Source organism: Osmerus eperlanus, chromosome 12 (assembly GCF_963692335.1).
Source record: "Osmerus eperlanus chromosome 12, fOsmEpe2.1, whole genome shotgun sequence".
Taxonomy (NCBI): Eukaryota; Metazoa; Chordata; class Actinopteri; order Osmeriformes; family Osmeridae; genus Osmerus; species Osmerus eperlanus.
The window spans coordinates 16,535,086-16,554,399 of NC_085029.1; the positions used below are offsets into that span (position 1 = coordinate 16,535,086).

Consider the following 19,314-nt stretch of genomic DNA (forward strand, 5'->3'; position numbering starts at 1 on the left):
CACGTGAATGAACTGATAGACAAGGTTCTGCACCAAGGAGTTGGGGAATTTTCTCTGTTGTTAACTGCACGTTTATGAGCTGTGTATGGAACTCACCATTGGCGTTTAAGACGGTGTTTAGAGGTCAACAAAGGGACAGTCAACTTGTTCTCGACGAATGACAGGAATAACGGTGTAACCACCACCTGCGGGATCAAGCTGCCGTTGCTTTTGTCATCAACTATGTTGCTGTTGTTTTTGTAGTTTTCGGAGAAGAATTAACACAATGATTTCTTATAATTGCAAATGAAGCCAACTTAACAAACGTGACGAGTTGCTCAGTCAACCTGATATCCTACAGTCAACCCGTGAATAAAATGAGCATTTTCACAGTTGATTCAGGCGGCGGTAAACTAGCCTAACCTACTATTACGTAGCTGCACAGACGTGATACTTAGAGGGTAACATTTATGGGAAAATTGTAAGGTGTGCTTACTCTTTACAATATACCCTCCAAACATATTGTTTTAACTTATATCAAACATCTAAACATTTGTACGAATAATTATTTTTCATGGGTGGTATACTACATTGATGGGGAAGGCTACGGGACGGGATGAGATATTTTCACCTTCCCTTTAAGTGACGATTACTTTATTTTAGAGTCAAAGGGTGGTGCCTCATCATTTTAGTTCACCGCATGAATTGAGCCTTTAAAGAACAATCTGCTTTTGATGTTTCTGCTCCAGCTGGAAACACCTGCCCTGCTCAAAGCTAATATATTAACTGCCCTAGCAGATGTTTTCTAGATAGCATAGTCCCAAGGCCTGTGGACATGGCCCGCTTGTTTTAGAGAACTCAGTATTTGCCAAGATGAGTGGCCAATTAGGCTACGTGATTTGTCTATCTGCTCACTAAATCTTGTGTTAGTAAAGCTAACTTGGGAGCAAGTTTTCACCCCAAACATTCTCTGAATATGTAGGCTTTAATGAACTGAGAAACCTAGGACAAAAACTCTAGGAGAGCTTTTGTCTAAGCTTTCATTTAAAAAGTTTCACACAAAACCTTTTGACACAATTACATACTTGGTCTCTAATGAAACAAGGAAGACAAGAATTAACATTTTGGGACAGGTGAAGTTCCGTTTGGGACGGTTGATTTTGCACCTCGGGACAGTACTGGGACAGTGAGGAAAAAAAGTTAGTTGCGAGCCCTGAATGCTTTTTTAATTTTATGTTTTGCTTTATGTGGACAGGTTAGTTAGAAAGTCATACACATTTGACTTTTGAACTGTGACCAAGAAACAAAAGGCTCACCATGACATACATATCCACTACCTTGTGAAATTCCATCTGCTGAAATGGAAAATCTTCTGGATCATCTGGAAAATTATCATGTTTTCCATTAGATTAGCAAAGTCTTATCAATTGGAAAAACACTGGAACAATCCCTCTGTGTTTGCTTAGCTATCACTCAGTGTGATCAAAGCTAGAATTTAAGAGCCTTGATGCCAGTTGGGACATCTACAACATCTTCTATTCACAGTTTTTTTTTATTTTCCTCCTTCTCCATCTCACTTGCACTCAAGTCATCACACACCACAACAAAAAGAGATGCCCCAAGTTATCATCCATCAAACCCAGCCTTTTATTTCCCATCAAAAGACAATGAACTGTCACAGACACAGTGCTCGTAGCATGATATGACAGCAAATACTCCAGACAAAGATTAAACAGTCTCTGAAATGAAAGGGAGACATGGCGTTTAGATCATTAAGAAAACGGTACATATTATCTCATTAATCTTGACATGGTTTGAGGGTCAGAGGCATATAAACAAATATTATTATCATCTCTTGAGCTTTCCTTTCAGAGTAGGCATACAGATTAGCACAGCTATGATCAGAGTCCTCTTCAGTGGTATCCTTGGTGTCAGATACAACCGTGTCCTTCATCGACTCAGATCCGAAGCATGGAAAGAGATTAAACAGGAATTCCAGAAAGCGTCTTGAAATTCAATCGTACCATACTTCAACAGAAGATTGTAGGCAGAGGCAGTAAGAGTCCCTGGCACAGAGAGAATACTGATGGTTTTGTACAAACAAGCAACAAGTCTTGACTAACATCGCTTTCTCCTCTCAAGTCAACCATCAAGCACTATGGCTACTGTGATGCAGGTACAGTTGCAGGGCTGCCCATACAGGCTTGGTGGGTTGCACAACAATTTTGTAGACAGGGTGAAACAGAATCCCTCCGTGATCACACTGTATTCGGTCACTGATTTAGTGTGACAGCACAAATTCCCTCCAGAAGCATTGGGGTCAGGTGCCAAGGCTCGCGCTGAGCATGTTGAGCAAAACAGATCACAGTGGAGAACACGAGAGACCTCCATCTAGATCTGTGTAGATGGAAGCAGGCCATTTTGTACAAATACGTATAAATATAAACAGCTATAAATGTATGTGAAATGACTGGGAGCTTGCTAGCTAGCTTTATGGGGTGTATTGTATGGATCAAAGAAGCTTATCACATCCTCTTCTCTAAGCAGAGCTCTGGAGACACTAGCATATAGTGCGGTGTCAAACAGGGATATTTTCGCTCATGTGTGTTTTGGCAATGCCCCAAGTCCACATCAACGACCTATCGCAAAATGAATCAGTGAACTGAGCTCTTAGTGTCAACATCATTTGTCATCAGTGATCCACAGCAGTCACTCTTACGTCAGGTGCAAGGATGCTGCTGACAGAACTTCTGTAAAAATCTGCCAGAACTTTTTCCCCCCATAAACGAATGCATTTTGACACTCGTATCCAGGGCCGGCGCAAGCACCTTCGCCGTCCTAGGCAAGATGTTTAAACCCCCCCCCCCCCCCCCCCGGAGCACAAATCGGAGAGACGCCCCCCCACCTTGCCTCGGCGCCCTCTGCTGGTGGTGCGGGACGGTTAATTAATGGCCGCACTTCGGAATTTGGCGCCCCTCTCTTCATGGCGCCCTAGGCGGCTGCCTAGTTCGCCTATAACAAACGCCGGCCCTGCTCGTATCAGTGGCGCGGTTGCCTCTTCACAGCAGACAGCGGAAGCTAATCCTCGGCCCTGGCATTCCTGTTGGCTTCTCAGGACTCTTGTCAGTGCCCAGAGGTGCCGATGCCTGGCTGTCAAAGGCACCTCAGGAGGCTGGATGAAAGGCTGTGTCTCAACAACCTCCGCATGTGATCCTGTGCTGTGTAGTACAATGGAAAAGCTTAATCACCTCTTATCGGACTGTGTCGCACATCACAGTGCATGACGTTATGCTCCAACACAATGTGCTCTTTCAGAGACTCGTATGACTGTTTGGTACGTGTAAAGGTTGTTTTTTAATTAATTACAAGCTCCTTTTAATTAAGTTTTTATGGAAATAGAACTTTATTATGATGACTCATGCCAGTTATACTGGAATCGTATTTAGAGCTTTCCTACAGGAACAAGTAAGGAACATTTTAGGGGACAAAAGAGCTTGATAAGGGAAAGAAGGATGAGCAGCTGGTATGTTGCAAAAGGAGACTCTTTAACCCTTGTGCTGCCTTCGGGTCACATGACCCAAAGGTTCATAACGAACCATCGTTGTGTTTACCCAATTTTACCGAATACAAAAACAAATAAAAATAATTTTCTTTTAACCTTTGCAATGTGGGGGGTCTGAGACAGCCCAACGGTTAAAAGAAAATGCTTCACTTTGTTTTTGTATGCGGTAAAGTTGTCGCAATACGACGGTGGGTCACAATGACTGATGAGCCAGAATGACCCGAAGATAACACAAGGGTTAAAGTGACAGCCCAGTTTAAGTTTATGGACGTCTGTTTTTGAGCTCAGCACTTTGAAAACAAAGGGAGACATTATTCAGAATAAATGCATTATTAAGGAGTAGACATAAATGACTAAATAAAACTGTTAAGAGAGCAACCAATGGTAGCCAACAAGATTAATAGCAGGGAGCCTAGCTTCAAGATTGGATTTATTTTCTCTTTTATTTTTCCTTTAATGACTAGCTGTGAACACCACTGTTAATATATCGCCCATGGCTCCAGATTGCCAGTGACTAATAAGGATTCAAAATGGCCGTTATCTACATTAATGTCTTTTCATTTGAAAAGTCAATACTGCCTGAGAGACATAGTCTAGTAAGGGTAACCTTGGGTAAAGTAATATGTTTTCAACTATTCAATTACAATTGGGTTTTTTAAGTGCCCCTGTCAAACATTAAGGTATTCTTGCCTCAATGGAAAAACACAGTAAAGCCAGCCATAGCATTTGTATTAATGGATTTCCACCACTGCTCATGTTACTCTTTCAGATAAGTACATGGTTTTCTAATTTCATTTGTCACCTATGCCCACTTAACTTTCATCAGTGTATTTATTATCGCACAAACCACATCTAAATTATTAAAAGCTTAACGATGTAGACTCTGGGAATATGTCGTCCTCTATTTTCTCAGCCCAGAATCAATGTTCTACATTAGTGGGATAAATTAAGTAATACTTTACCCGAGCATGTTGCTGCCTGCAGTGTGTTTTCTATGTTGGATGTATATTCTTGGAGCAGGGCTTCCAAAAGGCCTAGCTTAGGAATAAGACGATATAGATCATTTTAATGAAAGAGTCCAGCTTAGTAATGACCACAGTGATTCATGTATTAGTAAAGGAAATCAATTTCATAAACTAAGAGGAGAGGCAGGGATTATTGGAGCGTAAGATACACTGTACTGTGTATTACATGATGATTATGCCATTTGTCACACATGTACAAAACAAGACAGATTGAGTCTATTCTTGAAGCGAAACAGCTATATTCAGATTCAGATAAAGCATTACTAACAATAACTGGTACACAGAGAGCGTTTGCCTTAAGGCGCTGCTTTGACATCGCACTGTACTTAGACTCAGCTATTGTTCTTGCCATCTGTGATTTAACACTGGGAAGCCTGGCAAGAGAGCGCCCATGAGAGGACTTGCTTTTTACGTTTCATCATCTTTTCTACTGTACCTGTGCAGGATGATGATTAATATACTCAAAATCCTCCCAGAATTGTTATTAAAGAAATGGTTTATCCACCCGTCTAAACTGCGTAGTATGCTAACGTGTTCTAAATGATTGAAAAGGAACTTATCCTAAGTTGATCATTTACCTAGAGCATTGGTATGGTAATTATTCTGTACAGCACAATCTGAAGTGCTATCTTTAACTGGAGGGGTGACTCCTCTGTTGGAATACAAGATGGTTCTTCCGAAGGGTTAGATACACTTCTGAAAGGTCATCACCATCGATACAGCAGAATGACTCACAGCAAAATAAAAAACTAAACAAATAACAAGTACACGACCAGTCAACCTTCAGCGTTCATTTTGTTAAAGATTTCATTAATGGGTTTAAGTGACAGTCCCCTAGATATACATTGTACATAAACTGTACAGCTCTGGGAAAAAATGAGAGGGCACTGAAACTTTTCTTTCATTTTTTAAAAGGACAATTTTGAGTGAGGAACAGAAGGGTAAAATTTAAGAGGTCACTGCAAATGTTACCCTTCTGTACCTCAGTCAAAATGATCTTTCTCAACTTTTTTTTAAATGAGAGAAAAAGGTGCGGTGGCCTAAATTCTTTCCAGAGCTTACATAAAACCTGACAGACTGTATGTGCCTGTTGCTGTGCGTGCTTTTCAAATCGGACATTTCACAGGTCATATCCTTAAGTGAAGGATGGAGTCGTACTGTCATACCTTTTAACGCCTTACCACCTGCTTGACCTTCTTTATGGGAGGTGCAATATGACATGTCTGACATTCTTGGGTCACTGTCTACAAGACGAATGCCCCCCAAAATAAACTTCAACTTAGTTATACTTAGAGGAGGAAGTGCTTCTCTGCCTCTTCCTGTGATTGATGTGTTGCTGCTGTATGACAGACGGGACACTAGTTAAGCCTTTGAAGATATTGAAAAAATCGTATCCAACCCTAGGCCACCAGCCAGCTCTCATAAACTCTTTTTGGAGATTTGATGTTCTGCCAACTACCGAAGAAAAGTACAGAAAACCATGTTTATACATTAATATGTTTTGTCACATAACTTGTGATTGAAAGGTTTTACCCGACACAATGGTTGACTTTATTCAATATCAGCCCCAAACCATGTTTGATGTATGCATAGCTTTGTACATTCTCATTTATTCACAACACCTTTTCATCCATACTGTGTGTCACAAAGCAGGCTCAGGATTCTGCGGCTTTTGACATAAGTTATGGATGGATATTTTTGAACAGTGTATCATATTCACAGGCACTGTCGTCACATCAATCCACAGCTACGCTCCATCAAACAACAAGTATTTTCTTCTCAAAGGACCAAATTAACATCTTTCATCAATATTTCAAGAAATGTAAATGATGTGATTTCTCAAATTAGTTTAGTTCCATCTTTGATGTCATTAAGAATTATCGCACACTACACTATAACACACTGAGAGCTCTGGAAGCCCAATTGTATAACAGCTCTTGATGCAATAGATTTAGTAGGTTTTTGGTGATGCCCGACTAGAGTATTAGATATAACCAAACAAAATTAATATTCAAAGACTTTTTATTCAGAGGGAACCAGAAACCCCCCTCATCAAGGAGGAACACACTGTTCGGCACGCTGTGAAGCAGAGTCTGCAGCCTGGCCAGTGACTTGGAACTGAAACTGACATTGGTTCCCCGGGGCGAAACAAACAAGAAGCAGATCTCAACAAATCTACATCCTTTACCAGAAAAATACAATGTAGCATATGGAATCGGATTACAGGGTCTTATGCTTTGTCAGTCAATAAGAAGACGATTGGTTGACGTTGGTGTGTCTTGTTAACTGGACATCCTCTTGGTTGACATTTAGCATTGCTCCAGGGTCAACATCTTTAAGGCAAACGTCACTAAGTCATTAAATGTGAAGGGTTTTGGCTTTTTCTTGGATCATCACACATGTTTTCACGCTAAAGTAACTAGCCTCTGCTATACCAAACACGTCTTTGTTTAAACTAGGACATGCCGCACAAAGAAAAGGGAACAATATTCTTGAGGGTAGGAAAAACAATGAGTCCGTTAACAAGACCATTTTTTCTACATTTCATATAAATACAACTGACAATTCCAAGAGACGCTTTTATAAAAGAGATTTTTTCCGTTTGTTTTCTCCTGAGAGATGTGATTCCTATTCTGACTGAACTAGCCCTGTGCGTCTATTTCAAGGAGACTGAAAGAGCTCTGACACCTGCTCTTAGGATTACCATTTAACATTTATACATCACCCACAAGATTTGCTGTCTTCTAATTGCAGATTGTCTGCAGGCGAAATATTGACCCTTGATTTACGACAATATTGAATAACAGAGTCTGAAAATAACTTGAAACTGGAGTCAGTTTGCAGATAAAGGAATTGGGTATTTGTGAAGCCAACACCCTTGTGGCTGAATCAAGAGCGGACCCCTTTTACTCTGTAGACTGGAGGCAAATAGGGTGCTCAATAAAAACACTGCACCAGCCTGCTCTGTTAAAAAATCAATAGCAAGAGGACAAAGAACCTATAGTCATCACTTAATTCTCTTATCACTGTGATTTAAGGGACAAGGAGGATGTTAAATAACTGTAAATCCTTATCTTTGACTTTGTGGGTGGTTTATGGCAGTCTCAACAGCAGTTCACAGACAGAATGTCTATACCTTCTGCAGATAGACGATTTATAGCTTTATTACTCTTTGTCTAAAAGAGCAGAGAAACATATAATTGAAAGGAAGAGATAGCGGCCAGGGGCCCAGGGAGTCAGGGGAGGTAGCAGAATCAAGTATCATCATTGCTAGAGACATTTCATGGTGACAGCTTTACGACTAAGGAGATAGCCCTCTATTTTTGGGCTCCTCTTTATGAAATGAGCAAGATCCAATTTTCTGATTCATCTGCAAACTGTTCTGGCTGGAGTTTTAGCATCCCTGTGTCTGCCACCGCCCACACAAGCCTGCAGAGGTCACTGGGAGTACTGGGGATGGGAGGAATCATGGGCCCGCTCTCGCACTGTCACAGGCCTCCTCATATTATTGGTCCTGCTGACAACTGGATTACTGTTCTCCCTGATAAGGCCACAATGCACACACAGTAATGGGAATTAGGAGATGTGTAAGTCACTGAGAAATTGGGTGACAGCAGATCAATAGATAGCAGCAGATTTCTTGCGGGCCCTGAGGGGGCATTAGGGAAGAGCACCCTTTGTTTGTCTAATGGCAAAAGCCTGGTGGCAGTGAAGGTAAGTAGGTATTCTAGGTGGAATTAATGAGCTTTGTAAACCAGATATACCATGGTCGTTGAAGACCAAAGACAAACCAAGGTAACGGAAAACTGAAATTGAACTGAACTGACGCCCCCAGGCAGTAGTGTTCCTTATAAACCAACATGGAGAACATCACTTACTGTGTGGTATTGTTTAAAATAAAGCCATCTTTAAAACGATCGTGTATTGAGTCCTGATGTTACCAGAATGTTCCTGGATCGTGTGCTGTGAGAAACAAAAGAACAGACCCTCCTAGCAGAGGCCCCCGCAGCCAAGCTACGCTGCTGCACAATGGAAATGCATTAGCCCGGAGAGTGTTCAGAATGATTACCCAGACCATGTGACAACTCCAATAAAAGAGATTCCCCCATTAAGTTCTTAAGGCAAACGCATATTGTGGCCATCACTGCAAGACTCTGCCTCTTAAACACACAGATGATTTGTTGTTGCATTGCATTACTCCTGCTCTGTAAGTAGACACAGCAGCTAACTACAGCTGAGCGAGCAATGTGCCACAGAAAACACAAGATATTAATTAGTATATTATGACGGCGGCACATGCATTTTCACAATTAATAAATTCCACCCCATCAAACTGTGATTTAATTATAAATTATGTAAATGGATGCCATGAATCATTTATGCATTTTATTAGCTAAATGGGGGAAGAGAATGTAGTATATCACAATGATTAGAATTAACACTTTCCAAATGTAGACAGCAGAAGAGAATATTTAGTGACTGATCAAAACTACACATAGGGCTTTTGCTAATGGCAAAACACATTTCAGATTACAGATGAATAATTGACAAATAAAGATGAAAGGGCCAGGTTCACTTGTAAATCCCTCTTTTGGCAGATAATGTGCCAAGCTTTACAAGTATGAACGTTAAATAAATCAGTGTTGTACAGTGTATTTACTGTAATGCCATGAAGGCCTGGATGAACCAAAGCATCTGAAATGCTCTTGAGTTTAAGGATATCTGCCTCATCAACACAATTCTTTTTTTCTCTCAATGTCAAGATGATGTAGTACCAGGAACAAGGAGTGTACTTAGTTTGAAGAGGGCTGTCAAATCGAACTGTCAGACTGCACTTTTTGATGGAGTCGTATCGCCCGCTCATCTGTCAATCAAGGAGAAAGACTGCTGCCAAAGTCAAATTCAAGAGTTGAGGAGAGCAGAGTTATATGACAAGCTAATGTTTCATAGTCTGGGAAAGCGGAGATATCTGAAGGGCATTGTTAACACTTAATGAGTCTTCAGAAATACTCTGCAGATAATAACAGTTTTTAGGGCACAAATAACCTCTATGATAGGCCACAAATTATAATTTATTGGCACATTGCACATGCAGGCCTATGCATGACAGCCAAACAGGAACACTTACAGTACATCATGTTAGCATGCAGTAGCATATCACACGTTCTTGCATGTACAGTAAATCAGATAGTATTTTTACTTCCTAAACTATCTTTAGTTCCCAGACACACTTAAAAGTAGTGTACCGCCTCTGGATCCATGTATGATTTGTTGATCCTCTGTGTGCTCACCTAAGAGGAGAGGCCCTAGGCAGACTCCTCACCTCACCAGTCCAGCCGCGGGAGCCCTAGTCCCCAAGAGAAATCCTCTATCCTCCCCTGCTGTCCACAGTCTGTCGGTAACCAGCAGCAGCTGCAGGCAGGCAGCCAGAAGTACCCTGGGAACTAGACCCTGTGTCTGGGAGAGCAAGGCTGATGGGCCAGCCAACTCTTCATCAGCCTGAGAAGGTATGAATAGCTCAACCACAGAGCACAGCTCGGGTGAAGACGTTGCCAGGTTTGTGTCTGCAGGGAGAAAAACATTCTCCATGTGTGATGTTATGGTTCAAGAAGACCCTGCAGTGCTTCAATACCTATGATGATGACACCTAAATAGACTCTTGAGATAAACATTGTGACCCATGTCTGATATTGGGTTGTTGGTATTGACAGGTACTGGTAAAACTCAGTAGGTATGTATAATATGAGTTAGTGAGGGTACACAGTCTGGTGGGTCGACTGTAGGTACCATGCCAGCCTAGTTTAGACACTAACTCCCTCTAGTGGCTCTTCCTGGAAGTATATACCTCTATTTGGGGGTAAGAAACAAGTAATTTACTCACACTTAAATTGCTCTGGATTATATTGGAAGAACCGGCCGTTATCACAAGATTTTATCACGTTTAACAGACTTGTGATTCGTGTTACTGAGATATTCGAATAACTTAATTGTTATTTTCCCAGCACTTAATAAAAGTGTATATTTACATTTAGTCATTTAGCAGACGCTCTTATCCAGAGCGACTTACAGTAAGTACAGGGACATTCTCCCCGAGGCAAGTAGGGTGAAGTGCCTTGCCCAAGGACACACGTCATTTGACACAGCCGGAAATCGAACCAACAACCTTCTGAATAATAGCCCAACTCCCTAACCGCTCAGCCATCTGACTCTGCCGCTCAGTCATCTGACTCAGTGTATATATTGTAAGGTTTTCAACACTGTTGTGATGCATACAAAAGCACTCATGTGTTTAACGAAAGCACGACGCTTTTAGATGGAATTGTTCTATTTAAATGCCTGGCTGCAGGCATGCACTCCCGCTTGAAGCCAATTATCTTGCGACTTCCCTCTGACATCATGGCTAATAATGTGAGCTGCTCTTCACCCTATGCTCATGTGTCTTCAGATGAAAGAGCGAGTTCCCCCTCATGACTGTCTTAACAGCGGATTTGGTGTGTCTGGGAGTGTTGTGAGAGCCGTGTGACACCCTCGGACCCCCACCCTGCCTTGCTCTGAGTGCGTGACCACGGCATCACACGATGTCTGGGGACGAAAGGGCCTGGGGAGAAGCAAGCTTTTTCACTTTAGATCCAGAGCTGGACCAGCCTCCACGAGCCTGTTGTGCAACTCACAGAACAAGTTAATTATTTATTATTTTTTCCTAAGCATTGTGATTAAACTGGTGAATCGATGTAAAATAAATAAACATCCTAATGGATCCATCGCAAATATTTGAGTTCCATTCCCATCACAATACTGCCCCTGTCTGTATGAAATCACGCATGACATGTATAACATGGTTGCAATAACATATCTCTGATTGGCCTATACAAAGCATGGCAAACTTGGTCAGGCGCTAACGAATGTCCGAGGTATTTCAAAAACGCTCAAATCATCGAAAAATATCTTAACAGGAGTGCACTGACTGCACAGCACCGTCTACAGGCTACACTGTATAAATAACTATTTGGCAATTCATCATGACATTGCAAAACTAAATTATTGTGCACATTCATTGTGTATTCTCACTGTTCCACATTCTTGAAAACAGTATATTGTTAAAGGAATTCTGTTGGCTTCAGTTGTGGTAAAATCGATGATTATGTGACTGTTCACTTGACGGAATTTGCAAATATGTGCAAAACATGGGATGAGATCAGCGTTGGAAAAAGTCCAGGGGAGACGAGAGACTATATTCGCATAAATTAAGTCAAATGTATGTAAGCAGACACAAAAACAACCCAATAAACCATTCTAGTCTTACCAAATTGATTTTTTTGTGTGTGAAAATGCGTGTTAAAACACACGACATCGCAGAGCTGCATAACACAACGATTTTACGGTTCACTGTCTCTTTATTAAGAGCGGTTTTCAGGGGGGAATCGAGCGTTAAATTGATTATTCACCATCACAGACCCTCCTTCCTCCATCCCTCCTCAGAGGCCATTTTATTCAGTGGTCACTCGGCACACTCGGCAGTTTGAACATAAGGCACCAGAAATAATTGTAAAACAAGCATCACAGGATATTTTCGGCACGCGGTGAGTACGCTATACTGTAACATTGCTTTAGGCACCATTCTAACATTTCTATACTGGTAAATTATTAGGTGCTTCTTCATCATATCTGTCAATAAAGCACTTGATTTGTTGACCACATCCAAATGATCAGAAACAATAACACGTGTTCTATGATAAAAAGTTGAAGATGTCAAGAATTTTATTGTGGTTGCTTTTCCAAAAAGCAATGCTTGAATGATTTTTGTTAATTGCAAAAAAAAACAAAATCTAAATTTCACATTGTCGAGTGTAGGCTATTTAGTATACACCGAGTATCTTGTATGTCTTTTGTTATTTTGATTTTTTTTTTTGACACCAGACAACACTGTAGCCACATACCCAGTATATGACCGTCACATGACTGCACTTTTATTACCAAAATCATTGTAATATCAGCGCGTCAAAATATTTCAAGTCGGTGTCCACTATGGATTTTAGAGTAAAGAATGTATTATCCGGTATTACGGCAGTGTGTTATGCAAACAAGGAAACGATGTTACTAGTCCTTGATCTAGTGATTAGACACGGTGCTTTTACACAATGTCACTGTACAATGTATCGAGAGAAGCATTGATTGGATCTGCAACACTAGGGTTTGCCTTTGTTGCTGGGTACTACATCGGTAAGGCGGAAAAAGATTTGGGGTCCAACTTTACTTCTTTAGAAAAGTAAATGTCAAAAGTTAAATTGCATGTGTGGTGCTGCATATTGGCTGTCAGATAAGACAGGTTGTGATTTTGCTGCAGGTGTGCGTTCTGTTTTACTTGATCTTACCATTCAAGCTGTTAGGGAGATACTTATACAGCTGGCATGTCTTCCTCAGGCAAAAGAAGATCGCGAGTTTCCAGCATGGACATTTTCAAGAGCCACAGTGGAGGAAAAGATAACCCGTTGATGCAATATGTTATCAATCATTCGATGAGGGAACATCCGGCCCTGAAAAAACTGCGTCTGGTAAATGGGATGATCTGATTGAACATGAACCAGTGCAAACAAAGCCACCAGGAATATACTGTACATTGACCCTGAGTAGCCTACTATGGTTAAAAACAAAAGAACAAATCTTTTTTAGTCATGTTGTACAATAAGATTTGGGATTAAAATGAAGATCTTTCTCTTTCAGAGAACCATGGAGGATCCACTGAACTTTATCATGGTTGCCTGTGAGCAGTCCCAGTTGATGGCTAACCTTGCCAGACTTATCAGAGCCAAAAAAGCTATAGAGATTGGTATGCACATTATATATTAACACATATTATACATATTTAATTGAGCATTTATGACCATGTGTAAGCCTTTGCATGGTATCGGTTTGTGGTAGTTATTTCAGTGTTACCATTATAGTCTCCAAAATAGATCAACATTGTCGATTATGTAAATTGACCCAATGAACTTGATCCTTGGTCACTGGCCAACAGGAGTATACACTGGATACAATACTCTGAGCATAGCATTGGTTTTGCCAGAGGACGGAAAGATGGTGGCTTGTGACGTCAACGAGACATTCACAAACATCGGCAAACCTTTCTGGAAGGAGGTAATCATGGGTTTGTTTCCTAAAATATAATTTCATAAATTTCTCAGTTTGCTTGCCATTTGTACTATCTTTAGTGAAGCTAACAAACCAAGCTTGTGAAGATCGTTAAAATATTTGGAGGTGCAATGCAATAGCACTGACTGATACTATATTCCCATTATGGCAAGTGCTGAGTGCAGTGGATTGACTGGTTCCCAAGGTAACGGATACAAGTTCTGATTGATACACTTGCATGTCATTATGAACGCCATCTTTGCTGGCTGAGTACTGACTGCACCCTGACTGAAGAGTGCATGCTTTGGTGTCACGGGCATTATCAGTAACACACAAGATGGCATACCTGAGTTAATCATTTATCATGTCTAACTATAGAGATCATAATGATTCACTTTGAGACGTGATTAGCTGTGGTTATAGTAGTTTTAATGTTAAAGACCTGTCAAAAGGCATTGAATGGGAATGTTTAGCTTAAAATGTACATCGTTTAATATATATTCTTTACCAAATAATTTTCATAATCTAAAATCTTTGTTGCAGGCTGGAGCGGAAAATAAAATTGATCTACGCATACAACCTGCTCTGAAGACGTTAGGTACGGTATGCCATGTTTTTATAACGCCACAACATACACTGCGACACGATCACCACAACAACAACGCTGACATGGCAGCCATCTTCCTCAGATGACCTCTTGGCTGCCGGGGAGGCCGAGACCTTTGACTTCATCTTCATCGACGCAGACAAAGCCAACTACAACAACTACTATGAGAAGTCACTGTTGCTCCTGAGGAAGGGAGGCATCATCGCCATTGACAACGTGAGTATTCCTGCTTCACGACTGCCTCAGTGTGTCTGTTAAATGAACCTGGATCAGACTACATTTACATTTAGCAGGCGCCCTTATCCAGAGCGACTTACAGTAAGTACAGGGACATCCCCGAGACAAGTAGGGTGAAGTGCCTTGCCCAAGGACACGTCATTTTGCACATCCTGGAATCGAACCGGCAACCTTCTGATTAATAGCCCGATTCCCTAACCGCTCAGCCATCTGAACCCCTAGGATGGACTAGACTAGGATGGAAGGATTGCTTTCAACCATTTGATGGACAGCGGTGCTCTTGCCCCGGGTTTGTTTCGCAGGTCCTGTGGAGCGGAAAGGTTGTCAACCCTGCAGAAGATGATGTAGACACCCAGGCCATCGACAAGCTGAACAAGAAGCTGCATCGAGATGTGCGAATCAACCTGAGCATGCTTACTGTGGGAGATGGACTGACACTTGCATTCAAATTGTAGCTTATGCCTTTGTGTTTCCATTAAGTAATGACAATCAGGTAACTGTCCTTAATGGTAAGGGCTTATATTAGAATTCCTTTATTTCTTACCACATCTTATCAGGTCTCTGTTCCTTAACGTCGATGTTATAGCTCAACTGTTAAGATTGTGGATAATGTAATTGTTCCTTTGTGAGTACGAAAATGACTGAGAGTATTGTGAGTGTGTACATATAGTACATCTGTTTAGTTCATGGAATACAAATACCAAAGCCTGAAAAAGTGTCTACTTATTGTACATGGTTTGTTACTTGAATGAGATCAATCTTTGATGACATGCACCGTTAACCAAGGTCTATTGAAAATGGTACTGTACCGCTATAATACAGGTTACAGTTAGTAGTTAAAACATTCTTGAAACAATAGTTGCTTCTGTTTAAAGACTTTATTGCAAAGGTAGACATACACACTGACTAGGTTTCTGATCAATTTCCCAATCAATTTTACACAACTATGGGGGATGTAGAGGAGGCACTCAGATCTGTACCATCACTCGAATCACACGGAGAAAAAACAATTTGGCATCGTCTTGCAACTTCCATGTTCAACTAAGAAGCAGTTTGATCAAGATAATCGAGGTTAGGCCTGCATTTGACCTCAGGGTGGGCAAGAATAAACATCTTATAAATACAGATCATCCAATCAAATGGTGTCTAGTTGGTAAGCATTTTTAAGTAGGAGCAGCCATGACAACAGGCAAAGCATTTTACTAATGAAATGCTAATACATATGCAAACGATAAGGGAGAGTGTAGGGTATAAATAAAAAGGTAAAAAGGTATCCACTAGTGTGCAAAATAAGTTCAGGTTTACATTCTATGTTCAGATTATATTATCACACAAGTAAAATCTGAAAATTCTCTTAGAACTGTACTTGGATTGTCTGATGAACCAAATCAACAAATACAGGTTTGCGTTAATTAGAAGGATGTGTATCATAGCAGGAACTGAACAGGGTTGAGGTACATGGCTGTATAAATAACAGACTCAGTAAACACATGATGGCGACAAATTTAAACAGTGGTTGTAAGGGAGGCCATCTAACAGTATCAGGACAGGGGGGGGGGGTGATCCCTGTGGGAGAGTGTTTTGCTGAGTGGGTTGGAGACACGCAAGGCCAGTTTCTGCTGATATTACCTTAACTGTGAGGTCACTGGGTTTGTGGAGATGCTTAAGCCTCCAACTCTAGCCCCAGTCCCAGTTTGTGGCCTCCAGCATTGATGCTCTTCCCGTCGACCAGTGCAGAAAGGACAAGCTTCATACCTGCAAAACACAGAGAAGACATTTGAGTTTTAAAATTTGAGAAATAGATGTATTTATTTGTAATTATGAGGTGAAATGTAAGCGGTACTATGGCGACAAGAGCTAATTTTCACCTGGCCGTAGAGTTTGAGTGTAGCCAACTCCCATCAAGCTGGCATTATTCACTTTAGCCTTGAAAAAATAAAAAGCAGCACAACTAGTTAACTAAAACATTACAAATAACATCTATATGCAATGTACCAGACTATCAATTTCCCAATAGTACCCACTTATGACTATTATTAATTAGAAGAACTAGAACCACTTACAGATATGGAGGCAGTGGAGTCCAGCTGGTATTTGGCAGCGATGCCAAAGCGGGTGCTGTTGCTCCCTGCGGTCCAGGCCAAGTTCACAGCAGTCTCCAGCTTGTCGTTCACCTTCTGGTAGATGGACCCACCAAATTCTGTGCCATCATTACTGGAACACAGACATGAACCACAAACATTAATTAGCAGTTCCTAGTCTGTATATGGGGGGTGGTTGGAGATTTGCAGAGTCACCCCCCCCCCCTGCCATTTTCTATTTACCTCTCTTCTGTGAAAGACTACCGTATTTTTCGAAAAACAAGCCGCATTTTCTATAACCCGCAGCCCACCAGAATGGGAGCTTTGTGTTTGTAAATCGGATTTTAACCCGCACTGAAATATATGCCGCACTTGATACGCTTTTGTGTTCTAAAACCGGGCTATACGCCGCTTCGAAATACAACCACAAGAAAATTGTAAAACCGGTTTAAATACAGTAATGAAACTAGTGAAGAAAATCCTTACACATTGGTGTGCAGCTGGAAGTCTCCGGTCTTGTAACCGACGGCAAAGTTACTCTGGGTCATCTTGGATTTGGCAGTGTCGAAGGTCATCTGGTAGCCAGCCAGCCAGCCCTCGTAGCCTGCCACGGCCGCCCCGTGAATGGCAGGTCCAGCAAAGTCAAAGTCTACATCGCAGCCAAGGTTGACATATTCACGCTTATAGGCCGTCTTGACCTTCCCACTCTTCTTGCTGTGAAACAGCACACAGGGAAAAGGTACATGAAAGGGATCCCTTAATTCACTCTGTATCCAGTACATGTATAGTTAGGTTACACAAAGCATTGGGATTGCTCCCTTGTCATTTTTCTTGCACATCCCATTTGACTGAGAGGCTTGGTGAGACATATTCAACTCAGATTGATAGTTTTACAGCAAAACATACCCAGTATTTGGTGAGAATGTGGTGTCAAATGTAAGTTTCAGCCCTTTAGTAATCTAAAAGGAGAAAACAATAATTACATCAAAACAATTTCATTAACATTGATACATCCCCCAAACACACACGTTGCATTTCATGAACGGGTTAGTCTTTTTCCTGCATACCTGGTCTTCCACAGTAATCTCTGTCCCGAGTGTGTTGTCTGTGGTCCACTTCTCTGTAAATGTCAACCCATATTCAGCCCACTTGTACTTGGTTTCCAGGTTCCCATTGACTTTGCTGGTGTCCGTGTTGGATGAGCCAGAGGTTTTGAATTCCTACACAGAACGAACAAAAAGATCACTTAGGCCATGTATGCATGTAAGCTAGGGTAAGGCACTTCACATTCCCCTACGTCACTGGACACACCATCTTTATTAGCTTAACTCACCACTCCACTTGAGGACTTTGTCTTCACATCAAGTTTCACCAATCCAAAACCTGTTAAATAAAACGACCACAACATTGTTTAAAGCAATTTTATTATTTGGCTTTGCCAAAAGCAAGCGTTTGTGTGCAGGTTTTGTATTGTGTAATGTCAAAGATTACATCTTTACAGGTCGGTCAATAGTAGGATCTAATTTTGATTAAACTCACCATATCCTTTATTAAAGATATCCTTTGCTGATTTGCCAAGGTCGCCGTATGAGGGGGGGACAGCCATTCTTCCTGAGAGAGAATAGTTAGAGGATTTGAAAAAAGCTACTCTATCAACTTAATGACAGAATTCTGCATGCCCCAGTTAGTTAAGTTCCTGATGTCTAATAATGAAACTGAACTAGATCTGTTCACCATAGTTAGGTATAAAGAGCATATTTGTCGGTAGAAGGTAGTAGGCGATGCAGCATTAGTGTAGCTTGTTACCCGTTAGTGTAAAACCACTTAAACCTAACATTTACTCACTATTGTCCCATATTCATGAATAGGAGACAAGATTCATATATACTACCTATTTAATTGTGTTCGATTCATTTTAAGAGACAATGCTGCTGTCTTATTGCCATTAGCCTACATTTATCAGACTTTAAAAGGGTCCCTCTCCAGTTACCTGTTGCTAGCTACTCGTTAAAATCTCTTTTGACATGACAGCAGCAGGTTCGTCTCTACTCTATAGGTAACTGGCCATGACAGCAGAAATGACTGTCGAGCCAGACAGCTAGGTAGCTATCTTAGCTGGCCAGCTAACAGGAATTGTACGGTTTAGCACAGTCGGTAGCTAGCTAGCGTTGTAGCGTTGCTGACCTTAGCTAAACTAGCTAGCCAACAACTGAAAATACACAATTTGGCTATGTAGCTAATATTACCACCGTGAAATGGCAGTTCACCTGCAAATATTTCTGGACAACATAGCAACTGAAAAGGAAATTGGCTATAAATCTAGTTATGTACTTACTGACAAATGTTCGGGGAGACAGTCTATGTTCTCAGCAAATCGTGTCCAGCTGGAGGGCGATGTGAAGGATACACCGCAACCAACACCCCTTCTTGACCGAGGTGCGGCAGGACCCAGCAATTGTAGCAATTCGATTTTTGCCTTTAAAATAATTGCAAATTCAATGTATTTGTATTCATTCAAGTATGTAATATTGAAATATAAAAATTATTATTGTCTACACGTGTAAAATATGTTAATTATACTAACTACTCAACCGAGCATTTTTTTTTAAAGAAATTATATATAAGGCAATTGCAAGCCTTCCTTTTCGCCATGGCAACCACAACGATTGGGTCCTTCAACAACAGACTGACGCT

General features: G+C 41.1%; 2 protein-coding genes across 4 annotated transcripts; one reads left to right on the forward strand and one right to left on the reverse strand.

Moving 5' to 3' along the window:
* The first annotated feature begins 11,969 nt into the window (after window positions 1–11,969).
* Window positions 11,970–15,780, forward strand: LOC134030971 (catechol O-methyltransferase domain-containing protein 1-like). Of its 2 annotated transcripts, none has more exons than XM_062474424.1 (7): window positions 11,970–12,146; window positions 12,988–13,118; window positions 13,288–13,393; window positions 13,583–13,701; window positions 14,239–14,293; window positions 14,385–14,518; window positions 14,842–15,780. In XM_062474424.1, exons 2-7 carry the CDS (start codon window positions 13,014–13,016, stop codon window positions 14,992–14,994), a joined length of 672 nt encoding a protein of 223 aa, XP_062330408.1. In that variant the 5' UTR covers window positions 11,970–12,146; window positions 12,988–13,013; the 3' UTR covers window positions 14,995–15,780. The 2 variants fall into 2 exon arrangements, with proteins under 2 accessions (XP_062330408.1, XP_062330407.1); XM_062474423.1 differs by lacking the exon at window positions 11,970–12,146 and adding an exon at window positions 12,635–12,786.
* Window positions 15,403–19,085, reverse strand: LOC134030970 (voltage-dependent anion-selective channel protein 2). 2 transcript variants are annotated; one of them, XM_062474421.1, is made up of 9 exons: window positions 18,956–19,085; window positions 18,160–18,231; window positions 17,954–18,003; window positions 17,688–17,840; window positions 17,527–17,579; window positions 17,107–17,334; window positions 16,603–16,753; window positions 16,408–16,465; window positions 15,403–16,294 (listed from the first exon to the last, which is right to left on the reverse strand). In XM_062474421.1, the coding sequence occupies exons 2-9, from the start codon at window positions 18,224–18,226 to the stop codon at window positions 16,203–16,205; spliced, it is 852 nt and encodes a 283-aa protein (XP_062330405.1). In that variant the 5' UTR covers window positions 18,227–18,231; window positions 18,956–19,085; the 3' UTR covers window positions 15,403–16,202. The 2 variants fall into 2 exon arrangements, with proteins under 2 accessions (XP_062330405.1, XP_062330406.1); XM_062474422.1 differs by having other exon boundaries at window positions 18,960–19,032.
* Between the last annotated feature and the right edge of the window lie 229 nt (window positions 19,086–19,314).